Below are 16716 nucleotides of genomic sequence, written 5' to 3'. Positions count from 1 at the left end.
GCACCTCTCATCAGTAACTTTATTACTCTCCAGATGCTGGTGAACTGTGGCCTCCGCGGTGCTTCCCCGGAGTGGGCATCACTGTCCATCATGCGCCCTCCCGTCTGCACAGAGGGGCGAGCCCAAGGAGTCCACGAGCAGAGCCCAGTCCATCCTCTCAGAACCACCCTTCCGGTGGGGAGGGGTCTCCTAGGGACAAGACGTCTCCTTCCTCCAGCCTCCTCTGGATCCGGGGCCCGCGCTCCGCCCCTGCCCCGCGCTCCTCTCCTGGGCTCCGGCCGGCCTCGCTGGGCCCCGCACGGCAGGTGGAGAGGACGGGGGCGGCGGGCTCGCGGGTGCACCTGCACGGAGTGGGACGGCCTGGCAGGCGGTGACAACCGGATAGGGCCGTGTGGCCCGGGACAGAAGGAGCCGAAGAAACAAAGGTTCCGACTGGAGCCGGCGCAGGAGCAGGGGGCTGCGGGCCGGGAGGGGCCGGGCGGCGGGCGCGGCGGCTGTTACCCCAGCGGCCAGGCCGGGAAGGGGCCCCCGCCGCCGGGCCCCGCCGCCGCGCCCGCGCCCGCGCCGCCCGCCGCGCGGCCGTGGATGCGCTGGTGGCGCAGCACGTGCTCGCGGCGCCCGAAGCCCTTGCCGCACTGCCAGCAGGCGAACGGCCGCGCCCCCGAGTGCGTCTTGCGGTGGCGCACCAGGTGCTCGCGCCAGTAGAAGGTCTTGCCGCACTCGCAGCAGGCGTGCGGCTTCTCGCGCGCGGGCAGCGGGCGCAGGGCAGGCCCGGGGCCGCCGGGGTGCGTGCCGCGGTGGCGCCGCAAGTGCTCCTTGCGCCGGAAGGCCTTGCCGCACTCGGGGCAGGCGTGCGGCTTCTCGGCCGAGTGGCTCTGCCGGTGGCGCAGCAGGTGCGCGGGCTTCAGGGCGGCCTTGCCGCACTCGGGGCAGGAGGTGGTGCCCGGGGCCGCCGCCGCCGCCGCCGCCAGGAAGGGGGATAGGCCGGGCGCAGGCGGCGCCGCGGGAGCGGGTGGAGGGCTGCCCGGCTCCTGCTTGTAGGGACGCGTGGCCTGGGCGTCCCCCGTCGCCAGCACCTCCACCCGGGGGGCCGCATCTCCTGCCGGGCAAAGGCACAGAGTGAGGGCGGGGTGGTGCAGGGCACAGGGGGCCGGGGGGGTGTGGGGGGGTCGGGCCTGTGTCAGTCAGGAAGGGCCCTGCCCGAGCAAAGCTTAATGCCAGGAAACCATGGGGGCAGGAGAAGGGCTGATGGGTCGCCGGGACCCTGCACAGTGCAGTCAGTGCCTAACAAACGGAGGCGGCGCGCGGGCACCGCTGACCGGGAGGAGAACTAATGGGGATGCAGATGAGCCGCGTGTCCAGGAGCGTCAGTGGGTGGATGGTGCAGGGGCTGGGGGGGGAGGGCGGGCAGACGGATGGACTGACTGGCGGACAGGGGTGGGGGGACAGATGGATGGACGGTGGGGCGCCAGGGTGGCTCAGTCCTTTAAGCATCTGCCTTCCCCTTGGGTCATGACCTCAGATCCTAGGACTGAGCCCCTCCTTGGGGGCGGGGTCCCTGCTCAGCCGGGAGTCTGCTTCTCCCCCTGACCCCCCATGCTCTGTCTTTCACTAAAACCTTTAAAAAAAAGATTCCTGGGGCGCCTGGGTGGCTCAGTCACTAGGTGTCTGCCTTCAGCTCAGGTCATGATCCAGGGTCATGGGATGGAGCCCTGCATCCAGCTCCCTGCTCAGTGGGGAGTCTGCTTCTCCCTCTCCTGCTTCCCTCTTTCCCTATCTCTGTCAAATAAATAAATAAAATATTAAAAAAAATTTTTTTTCTAAAAAGTTCCTGGTTTAAAATAACAGATGGAGGTCCGCCTGGGTGGCTCAGTGGGTTAAAGCCTCTGCCTTCAGCTCAGGTCATGATCCCAGGGTCCTGGGATCAAGCCCCGCATCAGGCTCTCGGCTCAGCAGGGAGCCTGCTTCCTCCTCTCTCTCTCTGCCTGCTTCTCTGCCTACTTGTGATCTCTGTCAAATTAAAAAAAAAAAAAACCGTAAAAAATAAAGTAACAGATGGACAATGGAGAGAGGGAGGGAGGGACAGCAGGTGGGGGGGTGGGGGTGGATGGAGGAGAGGGGACAGTGGGGAGACAGAGGCGTGAACGAGTAGGCAGGCTGGCCACACGATGTGTGATGCGTGGCGTCTGAGTGGGGATCTGGGGAAACGGATGGGCGGGTAAGTTGGGGGACAGATGAACCTCACATTTCCTTTCTCCAGGTTTTTAAACTGTTCTATGGAGTTCTGGGGGGGATAAGCTCCAGCTCACGATCCAGTTTACAAAAACGACCCCAGTACAACAGCAAAGCGTGAAGCTCCTGCTCCCACCCACACACTTCCTCCACGCCAGCCACCAGCTCCCACACCCTGGCATCCTGGCCGCCTCTCCTGGGTGCAGAGACACCTCCTGTCAGCAGCAGAAGCCACCGTCCCCAACCCGGCTCTGGCCCTGACTTGCTGTGTGGCCTCAGGCACGCTGCTTGAGCTGCTTGGACTTGGGTTTCCAGTCTGCCGGGCACGGGCTCCCAGAGGGCGCAGTGCACCCTGCAGGCCAGCCAGAGGTGGTGTCGGCTTGGTGCACCGCAGTGTGCTTAAAAATGTGAAAAACGTTTGAAAATCAGGCCTGTCATAAAAACCCAAACCGTGGACTTTTCTTGAGGAAAAAATTGCTGATGTACTGGGGGACCGTCCCATGTGGCAACACAGGCAGCAAGAGAGCTGGCAGAAGGGCGTCCGGCACACACCCACAGCTGGGACGCATGGTTAGGCACCCGATATCCCGTCAGACCGCGCCGTGCCCTCTGTGAGGGCATGTCTGACCCATCTCCAGCCTGGGTGCCCAGCTCAGGGCCTGGCACGTGGCAGGGACACCAGGAATGTTCACTGAGAAAATGAATGATGAGCTGGAGGGGGACCCCCTCAGGGTGGGGGAGGGGTGAGCTACTCACCTAAGGGCATCATCCCAACATCATCCTTTCCAGCGCTCACCCCAGAGCCTTCTGTCACATCCTGAGGTGCCCTGACTGCTGGTCCCTGAAATGAGGGATACCACACTCAGAAATGAGAAACCACAGCGACAGGCTCTAATTTTTCTCCCCTTCAAACCCCACTATGTTCAGTCATCAAGCCCTACCATGTGCTCTGGGGGAAGCTGGCCACCAGGCCTCTTGCTGGTTACCAGGTGAGGGACCCGTCTGGGGAGCAGATCCTCCAGCCCCCAGCTAACCCCTTCATGAGTCCCGGAGTCAGATCTGCCCCAAATTCCTGACCCACAGAAACTGTGAGACAACAAGCACTTGTTGTGGCAAGCCTCTAAGTTTGGGGTGATTTGTTACGTAGCAAAGGACAACTGATACACCAGCTTTAAATCCTACCCGAGCTTCACAATTCCCGCCCTCTGGATAAAGTGCAAACTCCTTGACTTATACACACAAAAAAACACATAAGCGATCTCTAACTCAGGGAAAAAATAAAGCTCAGGAATGGAACTTTCCCCTGATCAAATGGTAGATCACTTCTGAGCAGACAGTGCCAGCAAGGAACACCAAAGGCTACTGAAAATGTTTCAAACTATTCTAGGTGTCTTTATGCTATTGTCATTGTTCTTAAGCCCCTGTCCCCAAAGAACAGATCAGAATCTTGGTGCCAACAAAGGAGAGCTGACTCCTGAGTTCCACACACCCAACCTCCTTCTCATATTTACTTCTTTCAAATGCAACACTTAGGGTGGAAGTCAGTGATGCCTAAAATTCTATCAGCTAGCAAGACGACTCTGCAGGGGGCTTCCGGAGCTTTTCCCAAACGTGCATCGTCTGGGACCTTGTGAACGCCCACGTTGTCTGGTGGCGGCAGGATGAATACTTTGCGTGGTCACCTCTTTGCTCCAGCAGGCTGTAAGCGGATTCCTGACCACTCGTGCGGCTCAGGCTGTTATGGTGCCACAAGGTGCCGACCTGCTACTTGCTTCTGCTGTGGCCCACAGGCCAGCGTGCCCTGCCACCCCCTCCTCCAGCCCCACCCCTGGCCAGGTCCCTTCCCGGAAGTCCACAGTAGAAAACTAATGATGCCCCAAGCGTGCCAGGTTCTCTCACACCTCCATTCTTTGGCATATTCTTCTCCCTCTCCCAGAGGACTCCCTCTCCCTGTCTACCTCCAACATGTCCTTCAAGACTTGACTGAGCCCCCACTGCTGTTACCACACAAACGTTTATTAGCCTCTGTGACTTAAGAACGGTCCCTAACCTGCTACCTGTCACACCACACTATTCAACATGGAGGTTATACGGATGCGCATTACAAATGCATATGTTTAGGGACGCCTGGATGGCTCAGTCATTAGGAGTCTGCCTTTGGCTCAGGTCATGATCCCAGGGTCTTGGGATTGAGTCCCACACTGGGCTGCCTGCTTGGTGGGAAGCCTGCTTCTCCCTCTCCCATTCCCTCTGCTTGTGTTCCCTCTCTCACTGTGTTTCTATCAAATAAATAAAATCTTTAAAAAACAGAAGATTGGGCGCCTGGGTGGCTCAGTGGGTTAAGCCGCTGCCTTCGGCTCAGGTCATGATCTCAGGGTCCTGGGATCGAGTCCCGCATCGGGCTCTCTGCTCAGCAGGGAGCCTGCTTCCCTCTCTCTCTCTCTCTGTCTGCCTCTCTATCTACTTGTGATCTCTCTCTGTCAAATAAATAAATAAATAAAAACTTTAAAAAAAAAAAAAAAAAAAAAAAAACAGAAGATTAAAAGAACGCGTATATTTAAAGCACAGGATCCTGTGAGTTCCAACATGCAGACGCTCCCACAACTGCCACCAGTGCCGAGACGGCAAGCGCATCAGCCCCTGGAAGTTTCCTTGCGCCTCTCCACAGAGTGGATCAGCGAACCCCAATGCACACTTCCCGTCGCTGCAGAGCTGTTTTCACGTTCTAGAAACTTCATACGTAGAACCACAAAGCACACAGGCACCCTTGTTCTTGGCGGGGGGGGGGGGGGGGGTGTCTTTCATGCGGTGCCGTTATTTGGGATTGAGGACGCCAGCCAACAGTTCTCTTTCTCGCGGCCTCTGGTCCGGCCCGCAGGGGGAGCCGGGAGGTACACCTTCTTCAAGTTTTGAAAAGTTTGTCTGGAGCTGGTACCAGCTGGTCCTGAAATGCTCAGGAGGCGCCCCGACAGCCACCTGAACCACCACCGGCACTTTATGCCTCTGCTGCCCATCGGCTCCCACAGAGCCGGGCTCCGGGAGGGAGGGCCTGGCCCGCCTGCCTTCTGTGTATCCTGGTGCCAGTCCTTTTAATAACCGCCGCGAGGCGTGACTCACCTGCAGATTCACCCACTGAGAATACAATCCCGTGGCCTTAGCGCATTCACAGCGTATGACCACCCCGGGTTCTAGGATACGTTCATCTCCCGCAAACTAAACCGCAGACCTAGTAGCAGTCGCTCAGGTTCCCTGCCCCAGCCCTGGGGAACCCGCAGGCTTGCGTCTGTGGGTCTGCCTGTTCTGTAAGCTGCATTAACGGAATCTTGCCGTCTACAGCCCCTTCTCACAGGCTCCCTCCCCCTTCCGCGTCGCGTCTCGGACGGTCACTCCAGCGGGCGTGTGTGGCTGAGCAGCGTCCGCTCACGAGGCTGGACCGTGCCACGTCTCCACCCCAGCGGGCGCCTGGGGCACTTCCACGGCTTGCCCATTACAGAGCCTGCCGCCCGGCCGCCACACCACTCACATCAGGGACAGATGTTCGTGGGCTCCTACGCCAGGTGGGGACTGTGGGCTCACAGGGCGGCCGGTGCTTAACCTTCACAGGCACTGCCAGACCTGTCGCGTGGCACATTCCCGCCACCATGGAAGAGGGCTGGGCTGCGACTCCCGGTGCCTCTTCTCAGTAGGCACCCAGCAAGTGAGCGACGGGTGGCGCAAAGGGTGAGGGTCAAACCGTCTGCCTCTGCTCTGATGAAGAAACGGTTCCTGAAGAACGGGGTCACGTTAAGCGGGTACCGAGGTGTAGAGTCGGGTCCGGCCTGAGGCTGACTAGGTCCCTAGGTGCCTCCAGCCACAGACCTGCGTGTGGGACCCTGAGCATGTTACCTCCCACCCTGGGGTCAGGGCGGAGGGGCTGAAGTGGCGCTCGGTCTCACCCCAGGTCCTGACCTGGACTGGCACGGCACAGCTGCCCGGGAGCGGGACACAGGCCAGGTGCCCGCCCCCGCCCGCCACTGTTGCAGCTGCGTCGGCCCACCCTCGGGCACCATCCAGGCAGCCGCACCGCCAGCAGGCTCTCCTGGTGATTCTAGGGCACACGTCCTCTGGATGGCCTGGGGCTCTCTGGTTGGGGGTCCCAGGCATGGGATGCTAGACTGTGCACAGAGCAAGACATCCAGGCAGAAGGGCCGTGGGGATGAGGCTCGGGCCCTGGACCAGGCACTGGGGGCTCCGTCTCTGGGTACAGCAGGCTTAGAAGCAGATCTAGAGCCAGGGCCTGTGGGTTCCACTCCTCCCACTGTCCCCTAACTAGCCCCGTGACCTCCGGCCAGTTGCTGACTTCTCTGGGACGCGTGCCATCACCCGGGAGACAGGGTAACATTGTGCGGTACTGACCCCTCAGGGCTGGGTGGAGACAGGCAGGCTGGGCTAACAGCGGGTTTCTTGGGGGCCTCTTAGCCTCCAGAGGGCTGGAGACTAGCGTCGGCCTTGAGGCTGTACAGTTGACCCCCAGTAGAAAGCCTGGACACCAAGCTTGGGAGCCTCCCTCGTCAGCACAGTGCTGTCCCCACGGCACCCCCGGGACAGCAGCTCTCCTGGAGCCAGCCCTGAGGGTTTCTCGTCTTTTCACTGAAACGAGTCGGAACTGAGAGCACCCCAGCTCTTGTCAAGTCCTGAGTCCTTCTCAGGAATTACTGAACCCAGGCTGGCCCCGGGGAGCCTCTAACCTGCAGGCGGTATCAGGGCAAGGGGTCCTCGGGGAACCCCTGAGCGCTGCACACGGAGCTGCCCAGTGGCCAGCACTGCTCGCCTGGGGCAGCAAGGACACTTGGGTTCAAATCTGCACTTCCCACCCTGCAGGTCCACCAGGTCGGGGGTGCGGGGAGCGAAGGCAGGAGGCCTGGCCACAGGGTCCCGCAGGCCATGGGGGGGGGTCTTTCTCCCAAAGCTTCACCCTCTGGCCCAAGATGCACGGGCTCAGCAAGCCCTATGGCCCGATTTCAACTCTCAGGGCCGCAGCTGGCCTGCCCTCCTGCACGCGGGCCCCGCCAGCCTCTCCCCTGCTGGCTGTCCCTGCTCTCTTCCTCCGCAGCCCCAGGACTCCCTGAGCCCTGACCCCGGAGGCCCAGGCCAGCAGGCGTTTCCTGTTGTGACTGACCGAAGCCCGGGCTCTCCCACCTCCCGCCCGCCCACTTTCCTTTGGGTTTCCTGGGCTGGCCGGGGCGGACCCCTGGCTATTGTGTGCTGGCGACCGGACGCGGGGGACTGGGCGCGGCCAGTTCAGTCCCGCCCCGGCCGTCTCCCCTCACCTGCGGCTTGGACCAGGCTCTCGCTCTGCAGATGCGACCGGCACTGCGCACTGCCCACCTGCACCCAACGGAGGTGGCCTGGGGAGTCACCCGCCGCTCCCCGGCAAGCCCCTTCCGAGCACCCACCACGTACAGAACTGAAGGCACCAGGGATACAGCCGTGAACGGGACAGACACGGCCCCTGCTCAAGGACCCACACTCTAGTCACTGCCACATGCGCCACTGAAGGATTTCCACGAGGCCGGCTTGGCCGGGCAGGGATTTCCCTCGGCCCCCGGGGATCCCAGCAGCCAAGAACAGTCCTCAGAACCATGGAGGCCCGCACGCGGCCGGTGGCCATGCCAAGTGCCACCACCACCTCAGGAAGCAGCTGGGAGGCTTCTTCTAGAACCAAACACACCCTCCACGAAACCCAGCCCTCACGCTCGGCCACCACTCGGACAAAGAGCACCCGTGCCCACGCGGACACGCACGGCTCGGTCCTTACGGCAGCTGCATTCAAAACCACCCAGCACTGGAGACCACTTCTGGGTCCTTGTGCGGGGGAGGGACAGAGGAGCTGGCGTGTCCCCACCACGGGATTCCACTTGGCGCGAGAAAGGGACCACCCCCCGACACACACGACGGCACGCGTCAGCCTCGAAGGCACGGTGCGGAGCGAAGCCGCAGCTGCACACGGAGCTCCTCTTGGGTTTCCCCAGCAGGCGCACCGCACTCTGGCGGCCCGCGGGGCCCTGTGGTGCCGGCACAGGTCCCTGTCCTGACTCCGCAGGGAACTGGACCCACCCCCACCCCCAAAAGTTAAAAGTACACGGAAGCCAAGCACCTGGCTGGTTCAACAGCTGAGCGTGTGCTCAGGTCACGGTCCCGGGCTTCTGGGATGGAATCCCTCCTCGTCCGCCCCTCTGTCCGTCCGTCTGTCCTGTCCATCAGGCTCCCTGCTCAGCCGGGAGCCTGCTTCTCCCTCTCCCTCTGCCCCTCCCCTCACTTGCACGCCCTCTTTCCTAAATAAAATCTTAAACGAAAGCAGCCCACCGAGGCCGCGGCCCCTGCAGCCGGTAACAGCGAGCTCCGCGCCTGAGGGAGGCCCGGGAGCCGGGCTCTTTGGAGCTCCTGGGGGCCCTGGCAGCCGGGTCTGGGGCCGCACCAGGGAAGGCTCTGCCCACACACGGAGGACCCCGGCCCCATAAACACCCTCGTCCCGGAGGCATTTCCCAGACTCCAGCTTTCTAGGTCCCTCTGCCACAGTCTGAGGGCAAAGGCCTGATGCCCAGGCGACCATCGCTCTTCACGCCTTTGCTTTAAACAGCTGTCCGTCCCACAGCAACAGGGAAGCAGCATCCAGGGGCCAGGGACGGTGTGGCGTGACCCCACAGAACAGCATCACCCCGTCCAGCGACGCTCTGGCTGGCTCCCCGCCCGAGGCTGCTCTCTTAGCAGAGGGGGAGAAGGATGTACTGCCTCTCTAGGAGGCGAAAAATAGCTGGAAGGGTATGAGCGCCCTGGTTACTTAATGGCCTTTCACTCCGGTAAAGTGCGTCTTCACCCTCACCTGCTGAGGCAGGAGAAGTACCTATATTTCTCCTGCGGCTTCTTAAAGCTCTTTTGTATTGGCCTTGGCTAAACTCCCTACAAAACTGGGATGACTTTGTGGTGTTAGCATGTTGTTAACTAGAAATCAGAAGAAAACAGTGAACCAAATTTGTTATGTGGAGTGATGTGATCCATGGGGGAGGAAATGATCAGGAATAGAAAGCCATGGAAAAAAAAAAAGCAAAAAAAAACAGCTGCCAGAGCATCCCTGGGAACCACGACTCGGCGAGACTCTGACACCCTTTCCACACCGTTTCTGACTCCTCGGGCACCCACCTGCGTCCGTGGCAGACGCAATGGACCCTGCTCCCCGAGCAGAGGATGCTGATGTGTGGGGACAGCCCCAGCATCACGAGAAGAATCGAGGTCAGGTAAGGACGTGGCCTTGGAAGCGGAGGCTGAGCGAGGCCCAGGGACGGAGCCCTCCCTGGAGCGGCCAGCAGGAATGCAGCCAGGTTCCAGCCAGACCCGAGGCTCCTGGCCGCCAGAACCCCGGGAGAGCTCATCTGGTTGTCTCTACGGCACAGGCTCCGCAGTGATGCTCTGCAGCCATGGGTTACGGGTGCAGCGGCGGGGAACAATGACCCGGACAAGCGGCCGCGAGAGGAGCAACGGAAGGGTGAGGCGGGCCCCAGGAAGCAGGAGAGAGTGCATCAGAGGGAGCCGGGCCAGAAAGGAGATAGGGATGGACGAGACCACGGCTGCGTGCTGACAGGGCGCTCCCAGCAGGTGACCTGCCGTCGTTCTGACGGCCACTTGGCGTGGCCACCGGCAGCGTGCGGGCCTCCGTGGTTCTGAGGACTGTTCTTGGCTGCTGGGATCCCCGGGGGCCGAGGGAAATCCCTGCCTGTCTGAGCGGGCGGTGACCCCAGCTGGGACCCCGTGCTGCACACACCCCGGGCCCTCAGCTCAGCCGCCTCGCACACCACTGCGTTCAATAATTAAATCCACTGTTCCTTTCCACCCTTTCTACCACGCTACACGCTACTGGAATGTTCAGGACTACATACAGGCTCACGTACTACTGCTCCCCAGACAGCGCGGCTCTAAACCGGGGGTCCGCAGGCTGTTCCTGCGACAGACCAGGAGTAAGGGTTTCCGGCTTTGCAGGCCTCTGGTCGCGTCCACACTGCCCCGCTCAGGCCTTGTGGCAGAGGAGCCACAGGAACCGTGTAGATGGACAGGCCTAGCTGTGCCCCTCTCCACAAAGCCGGAGGACAGGGGGCAAGCCTGGCCCACCGGCTCCGGTCGGGCGACCCCATCTCAGTAAAGCATCTGGCCTCCCACAGAGAGGGCCGGCGTCTGCCCTCAGCCACCAGGTGGTGACCTGTAGGGCCTGGGGGCACCCTGCTGACACAAGCGTCTGCGTGCCTGGGGGCCTTGGGCCACACTGGACAGTCCCACAGTACGGTTTGTACCAGAGACTTCCAGACGCCCAGGGTCTGCCCGGCCTCCACAGGGGCCAGAGGCGATGGGGGTCAGGCCTGCACGCTGGGGCCAGCAAACTCCTGGCACCGAGGCTCAGGGAGCCACCCCGGCCGGCGACACCACAGGCACGAGTCACACACCGTGGCCGGGAGGACGTCAAGCTGTCCACACGCCCCTGTGAGAGGGCGGCCGGAGGCTCCGGGCCAGGGCTGGGGCCCTGCAGCTCCTTCCTCCGCCGACCCGATCCGCACCCTTCGGCCGTGACAAACCCCAATGTGAGCGAGGAGACGGCTTTCGGGTGGCTCTGAATCCTTCCCCTGAATGCAACTGGAGGGCGGTCCCAGAGACCCCCAAAGTTGCCGTGAGAGTCAGAGGGAGGGCAGTCTCGGGGACCCCTCTGCACGCGCACACCCGGCCCAAAGCCTCCCGCTCTCCCTTGTGCCCCGAGGCCTGCGGCCCTGCACCGCTGCCGGGCAGCAAGGGGGAGGCCAGTCTCCAGCCAGGTGAGGGGGAAGCTGGTCCCCCCACCGCCCCCGCCAGCCCCGCGCTCACCCAGAGTTCCTCCAGCAGGGCCACGGCCTCCTCCCCGCTCCGGGGCCGCCGGCTGCACACCCAGGCCTGGACGTCGGCAGGCAGCGCGCTCAGGAACTGCTCCAGCACCAGCAGCTCCAGCATCTGCTCCTTGGTGTGCAGCTCGGGCCGCAGCCAGTCTCGGCACAAGGTGCGCAGCAGCCCCAGCGCCTCGCGGGGACCCGGCGCGTCGCCCAGGTGGAAGTGGCGAAAGCGGTGCCACGGCGAGTCCAGGGTCAGGCCCTCGGCCGTCTGGCCCTCCTGCTTCACGGGCTGGGGAGACGGGACCTCCATGGGGGTCTGCAAGTCCTGCGGGGACAGCAGCGCCTGTGGGGAGGGGAGTCAGCACAGTCAGAGCCCGACTCGGTGACGCGGGAAACCACCGCCTCCCGCCGGCTGCTCCCCAAGCACGCCCAGGTGGGAGCCGAGGGACCCGGAGTAAGGGGTGGTGCCTCTCTGTGCCTCAGTTTCCCCTCCAAGGCCGAGGGTGAGCACCTGAGAAGGAAGGTGCTGGAGGAGGGGAGATGGGACCCTGTCCCGGGACAGCACGGGCTCCGGCCCTGTCTCTGCCCTTCCCTGCGGGTGACCGCAGACCCCACTGCCCCTCAGTCTCCTCCCTCGGCTTCGTGTGAGGAGTGAACACACGGAGAGCCGGGAACAGCGCGGCACGGCCGGGCTCAGAAAGCCCACAGCTCTCGCCGGCACCATCGCCACCGTGACCGCTCGCCCGATGACACGCAGACCCCGCCCCTGCGGCAGGGGCTCCAGCATGCCCGCTCCAAAGCCCCCGCCAGCCGCTTCCTCATTCACGTCCCCCAAACCCACACGGAGCTCTAACCCGGCACCCCGGTGTCTGGGTTAGAGGTGGGTTTGGCTGAAGCCGGCACAAGCTTTGGTTAGAAGACGCGGGGGCTCTAACGGACGGCGTGGCAGCCGGGGCTCCCGGGCCGGCGCTGTCTGCTCGGACCTGCTGGGAGCGAGCTTACACGTTCTCATCACAGCAAGGACAAGGGTGACGATGTGAGTTGACAGATGTGAACCGCACTCACCATGGTGACCGCGTCACAACGTACCCAGATGGTAACTGAACGCAACGCTCGATGTCAATGATGTCTCAGTAAAAACGGAGAAAGAGACGAAGAGAAGCCATGAGGCCGGGGCCTGAATCCGAGGGGATCGGTGCCGCTAGAGGAACAGACATCCCCGGGCGTGCTCTGCCACGTGAGGAGACAGGCAGGCTGCCCTCGCAGCACGCACACGGATCTGCCTGCACCCGACCTTGGACTCCAGCTCCAGAACCGAGAGAAATCAGCGTCTGTTGCTGAGGTGCCCACTCGGTATTCCCGCAGCCGCCCACGCCGTCGGACACACGGATGGGCCCCCAGTCACGTCCGGGGATCGGGAAAAGTGGCGGACTGCGGGACTTGGCCCACATCCACTCTCCCCTTCCTCCTCTGCGCAATCCCCCCACCCTCCAAGGAAGCCATGTGCCCTCCACTTCCTCTTCCCCGTTCCCGAAGGAGGGGACCCAGACACAGCAGCGTCTCCACCCGGAGCAGCTGGGGATGTCTGGAGACTTTTGACTGCTGGATGGGGCAGGGGAACGGGGCTGCGGGTGTCCGGCGGTGGGGAGGCAGCTGGTGGACCTACAGCCCACAGGGCAGCCCCGTGGCACAGAATGGTCCAGCCCCGAATGTCGACAGCACTAAGGCTGAAAGACCCCGGGCTAGAAGAGAGGTCCTCCTGTGGTCCAGGGACCCCCAGGGTACTGCAAGGTCAGAACTGTTCCATCTGCGGCTGTGCGGGGGTCTTCCACAGGCTGCACACACACAGGCCGAACGGAGAAGCCGTCTTCTTTCAAGACAGGAATTGGAGATATTTGCAGAAAAACAAGGCCATGTTTCCAATGTTTTGTTTTGGAAAACACAGTTATTTTCCATTAAAAAAAAAAAGGTTATTTATGTCAACATATGAAATGTCGATTACTTCTATTCCTATAGGCATCAGTAAATACTTTGACATTTCTTGGGCCTTCTGCTTTAATAGGACACATACCCACAGACACAACTGCTACGAGTAAAGGTAGCTCGGGATCTCCAGTAACTTTTAAGAACGTAAAGGGGTCCCGAGTTCATGACACTTGAGAACCACTAGGACTGGGTCAGCAAACAGCCACCTGTGGGCCAGATCAGGCCTGCAGCCCATCTTCCTTTTTTTTTTTTTTTTTTAAGATTTTATCTTTTGGTTGTGGGGCTTGAACCTACAATCCCAAGATCAAGAGTCGCATGCTCTACCAAGTGGGCCAGCCAGTTGCCTCTTTCCTTTTTTAAAAATTTTAGAAGATTTCTTATTGATCTATTCGAGAGAGAGAGGCAGCGAGAGAGAAAGTAGGAAGCAAGGGGGAGGAAGAAACAGGCTCCGCTGAGCAGGGAGCCAAAAGTGGGGCTCTATCCCAGGACCCCGGGGTCACAACCTAAGCCAAAGGGAGACCCTTAACTGACTGAGCCATCCAAGCACCCGCCTTTTGTTTTATTTTTTTTTTTTTAATTTATTTGACAGACAGAGATCACAAGTAGGCAGAGAGGCAGACAGAGAGAGAGGGAAGCAGGCTCCCCGCTGAGCAGAGAGCCCGATGCGGGGCTCGATCCCAGGACCCTGGGATCATGACCTGAGCCGAAGGCAGAGGCTTTAACCCACTGAGCCACCCAGGCGCCCCCCACCTTTTGTTTTAAATAAAGTTTTATTGGTACATGGCCATGCCTACTTGCTCGGGCACCGTCCCTGGCTGCTTCTGAGCTCGGAAGACAGAGCTGCGGGCGTGTGGCACAGACTGAAGAACTGCAGAGCTGCCACATGGCTAAAGCTACCTACTGTCTGGCTCTTCCAGAAATAGTCTGCCAACTCCTGATGGTGGGAGACCAACACAGAAGGGACCCTGGGTGGCCCCGTGGGTATCGGCACTGACCCACGCCGGAACACCCTGCACTGTCACGAAACCAGTTTTTCTACTGGGCTTGAGCCACTGTGTTTCGGGGCCTCGTTGCTGCAGCAGCTTCTCCTGATCAGGACTACAGAACAGTTCTCGCGACCCAAGGCAGGAGGCAGACAAGGGCTCTGACTAGTGAGAGTCAAGAGAAAGTCTGCGTTTGAACAACTTTCCTCATGATACGAGAAACTTCTATGGCCAACCACATTTTGCAGCAAAGGAGGTCGAGACAGGAATCCTCGGCTCTGGGACACAGGCTCTGCGTGGCTGGGCTGAAAAGTCCCCGGGATAGCCCAAGTCCAAAGCCCTGGCTCTTAAGTATTACGCACTGACCATGGACATCATCTCACTGTTGGGCCAGCCACCACACCCTCCCGCATCATCTCCCTGCTCCTGAGCCTGCCACCCTAGATGCAAATCACCCCACAAGAATCAGAAACGGTTTTTTTTTCCCTCAACACAAATCACATTATGTCACTTCCCCACTCAAAACCCTCTGGCTGCTTCCTTGCTACAGAAGGTCTCCCATCTGCCTACCTTTCTTATCTCTCACTGTTCTACCCCTGGCTCTCTCTACTCCTGCCACACCAGCTCCTGGATTATATTCTCAGACTCAACGCTAGTCCTACCCCAGGGCCTTTGTACCTGCTCTTCCCCCCCCCTTTACTCAGCTGGCTCCTCCTCTTTTTTGATGCCTCCATGCAATTTCCCCTACTCAGAGAGCCTCCTCAAGCCGTCCATTAACACAGCATCCACACACCCTACCCTGCAGTTACTATCCCGTCACCTTTACTAATTTCCTTTAGTGTTTAACAAAACAAGGATTTTCTTTGTGTGCTGTCTGCCTTCATAAGAACTGATGCTTCTGGAGAGCAAGAGACCACATTCATAGAGCCCAGCGTGCTGGCTGGCACTCAAAGAAAATTTATGGGATGATCAGTCCTATGGGATTTTAGTATTATTGCCCCCATTTTGCCAATAGAGAAGATGAAGACATCTTGCCTAAAGTCACTCAGCTAGTAAGTCACAGAGCCTAAACTCACAGCCCTGTCTGCCTGGTCCACAGCCAGTCTGCAACATCACCTCCCGCCCTCCCATCCCTCCATTCAAGGGCCGGTGAGCCTGGGGCGGCAGGGAAGGCTTCTCAGAAGACCCAGGCCAGAACTGAGTCTCCAAAGACACAGAGAAGCCCGCTTGCTATGAGACAGATCCCCCCGGATTGGACTGGAACCTGACCTGAGAGAGCCAGGGCTCAGGTATCACGCTGAAGGGTCCTGCAGTCTTGGGGGGAGGGGGCTCACAGGTTAGCCACCAGCTGTCCACAGTGAGTCTCGGAGAGCAGGGCCAGCTGGACCTTTCTCGGGGTCCTGGGGTCATCACCCAGGAAGCAGGAAGGAAGGTCGTTCCACCAGGTGAACCAATCCTCACCCTCCACTGCAGTCCGGCCAGAATGCTGTGCGCTACCCTGGAAGCCTCAGGAGACAGCTGCTGAGCAGGCTCCGCCTCCCAATGCCCCACCCAAGCACCCCAACAGCCCTGCAGGTTGGGCACCACGACCAGAAGGCAACAGGATCACTCAGAGGCAGGATTCAAACCTGGAACTGTGGGACCCCAGAGCCCATGCTGGTCGCACCCAGCACCTCTACACAGTGCGCTGGGTTAACTAAGGGGTTAAGAGGTGGGCTGCCGGCCTTGGCTGCTTCCATTTCCAGCTCGGACATTTATCCAGTGCGTGCCCTGGACCCGGGACTTGCCCTCTGTGGACTGAATTTCTCCACCTGGAAACCAGGACTGATAACAGCTCCTTCCCCGCATGGGGTTGCCAGGGTCGTGACCGAGAAGTAGCCCAAGATCCAGTAAGCGCTCAGGGAAGACTTGACTGTCCACTGCAGGGTTTCCAAACCTCAGCACCCGTCCCACGTGCGGCCGGATGCTTCTGTGATGTGGCCGCCGTCCCATGCCACGCGAAAGGTCTGTCAGCATTCCCGAAGCCAGGGGCCGTTTCCCCAAACCCCAGCTGTGACCGCCACACAGGTTTCCAGATATCGCCGTGTCTCCCCAGAGAAGCAGAATACGGGCCCCCAGCCCCGGGGCTGAGAGCCACGGGCCCACGGGACATACTCGGGGCGCAAGGGCCTCTGGGGCAAGCCCCGCTCTGCAGCCGCCCAGCGGTCCGTGCTCGCACACGGTACACGAGCGCCTGTACACACGGGGTCCCCATCGCCCGGGCTGTAAAATGGGCCGGAAAACCCGACAGGTGCGAGCGTCGCCGCGTGAGGGCGAGGGACGAGGAAAACAGATGCGGAGCGCAGCGGCCGCGCCAGCAAGGGCTCGAGCACAGGGAGCCCCAGGCGCCGGCACCCGCACCTCGCCAGCCTCGGAGGAGGGGGCCCGCAGGGTGACGGGGGCCGGCCGGGGGCAGCTCCTGCAGGCGACCCCAGCCTGAGCCCCGGCCAGCCGCCGGCCAACCGCCTCCCGCGCACCCGGCCCCGACGCGGGCGCCCAACACCCGGAGAGAGGAGCGCAGCGGGCGGCCTGAGCCTCCGACGCCCCGAACTCCGCCCCTCCCCCTCCGGGGCCCTCCGCCGCACCCCCCC

At 61.1% G+C, this 16716-nt stretch overlaps 1 protein-coding gene across 2 annotated transcripts; it reads right to left on the bottom strand.

The window, feature by feature from the left end:
* Positions 1–347: 347 nt before the first annotated feature.
* Positions 348–16687, bottom strand: ZNF444 (zinc finger protein 444). Of its 2 annotated transcripts, none has more exons than XM_047711680.1 (4): positions 15715–16687; positions 11116–11460; positions 2989–3073; positions 348–1099 (listed from the first exon to the last, which is right to left on the bottom strand). In XM_047711680.1, exons 1-4 carry the CDS (start codon positions 15838–15840, stop codon positions 498–500), a joined length of 1158 nt encoding a protein of 385 aa, XP_047567636.1. In that variant the 5' UTR covers positions 15841–16687; the 3' UTR covers positions 348–497. The 2 variants fall into 2 exon arrangements, with proteins under 2 accessions (XP_047567636.1, XP_047567637.1); XM_047711681.1 differs by lacking the exon at positions 15715–16687 and adding an exon at positions 12183–12206.
* Between the last annotated feature and the right edge of the window lie 29 nt (positions 16688–16716).

This window comes from Lutra lutra, chromosome 17, assembly GCF_902655055.1.
Source record: "Lutra lutra chromosome 17, mLutLut1.2, whole genome shotgun sequence".
In the NCBI taxonomy this organism is placed as follows: domain Eukaryota; kingdom Metazoa; phylum Chordata; class Mammalia; order Carnivora; family Mustelidae; genus Lutra; species Lutra lutra.
This window is presented reverse-complemented; position numbering and strand designations above follow the sequence as displayed.

What these genes read in the sequence shown, in the direction of transcription:
- ZNF444 (XM_047711680.1), bottom strand. Translation starts at nt 15,840, where the DNA reads ATGTCCGAGCTGGAAATGGAAGCAGCCAAGGCCGGCAGCCCACCTCTT. An exon ending in CTGGGGTCCCACAGTTCCAG is followed by an intron (nt 11,461 to 15,714) that starts GTTTGAATCCTG and finishes CCCTCCCCACAG; the next exon opens with GCGCTGCTGTCCCCGCAGGA. An exon ending in TGTTGGGATGATGCCCTTAG is followed by an intron (nt 1,100 to 2,988) that starts GTGAGTAGCTCA and finishes TTTGCCCGGCAG; the next exon opens with GAGATGCGGCCCCCCGGGTG.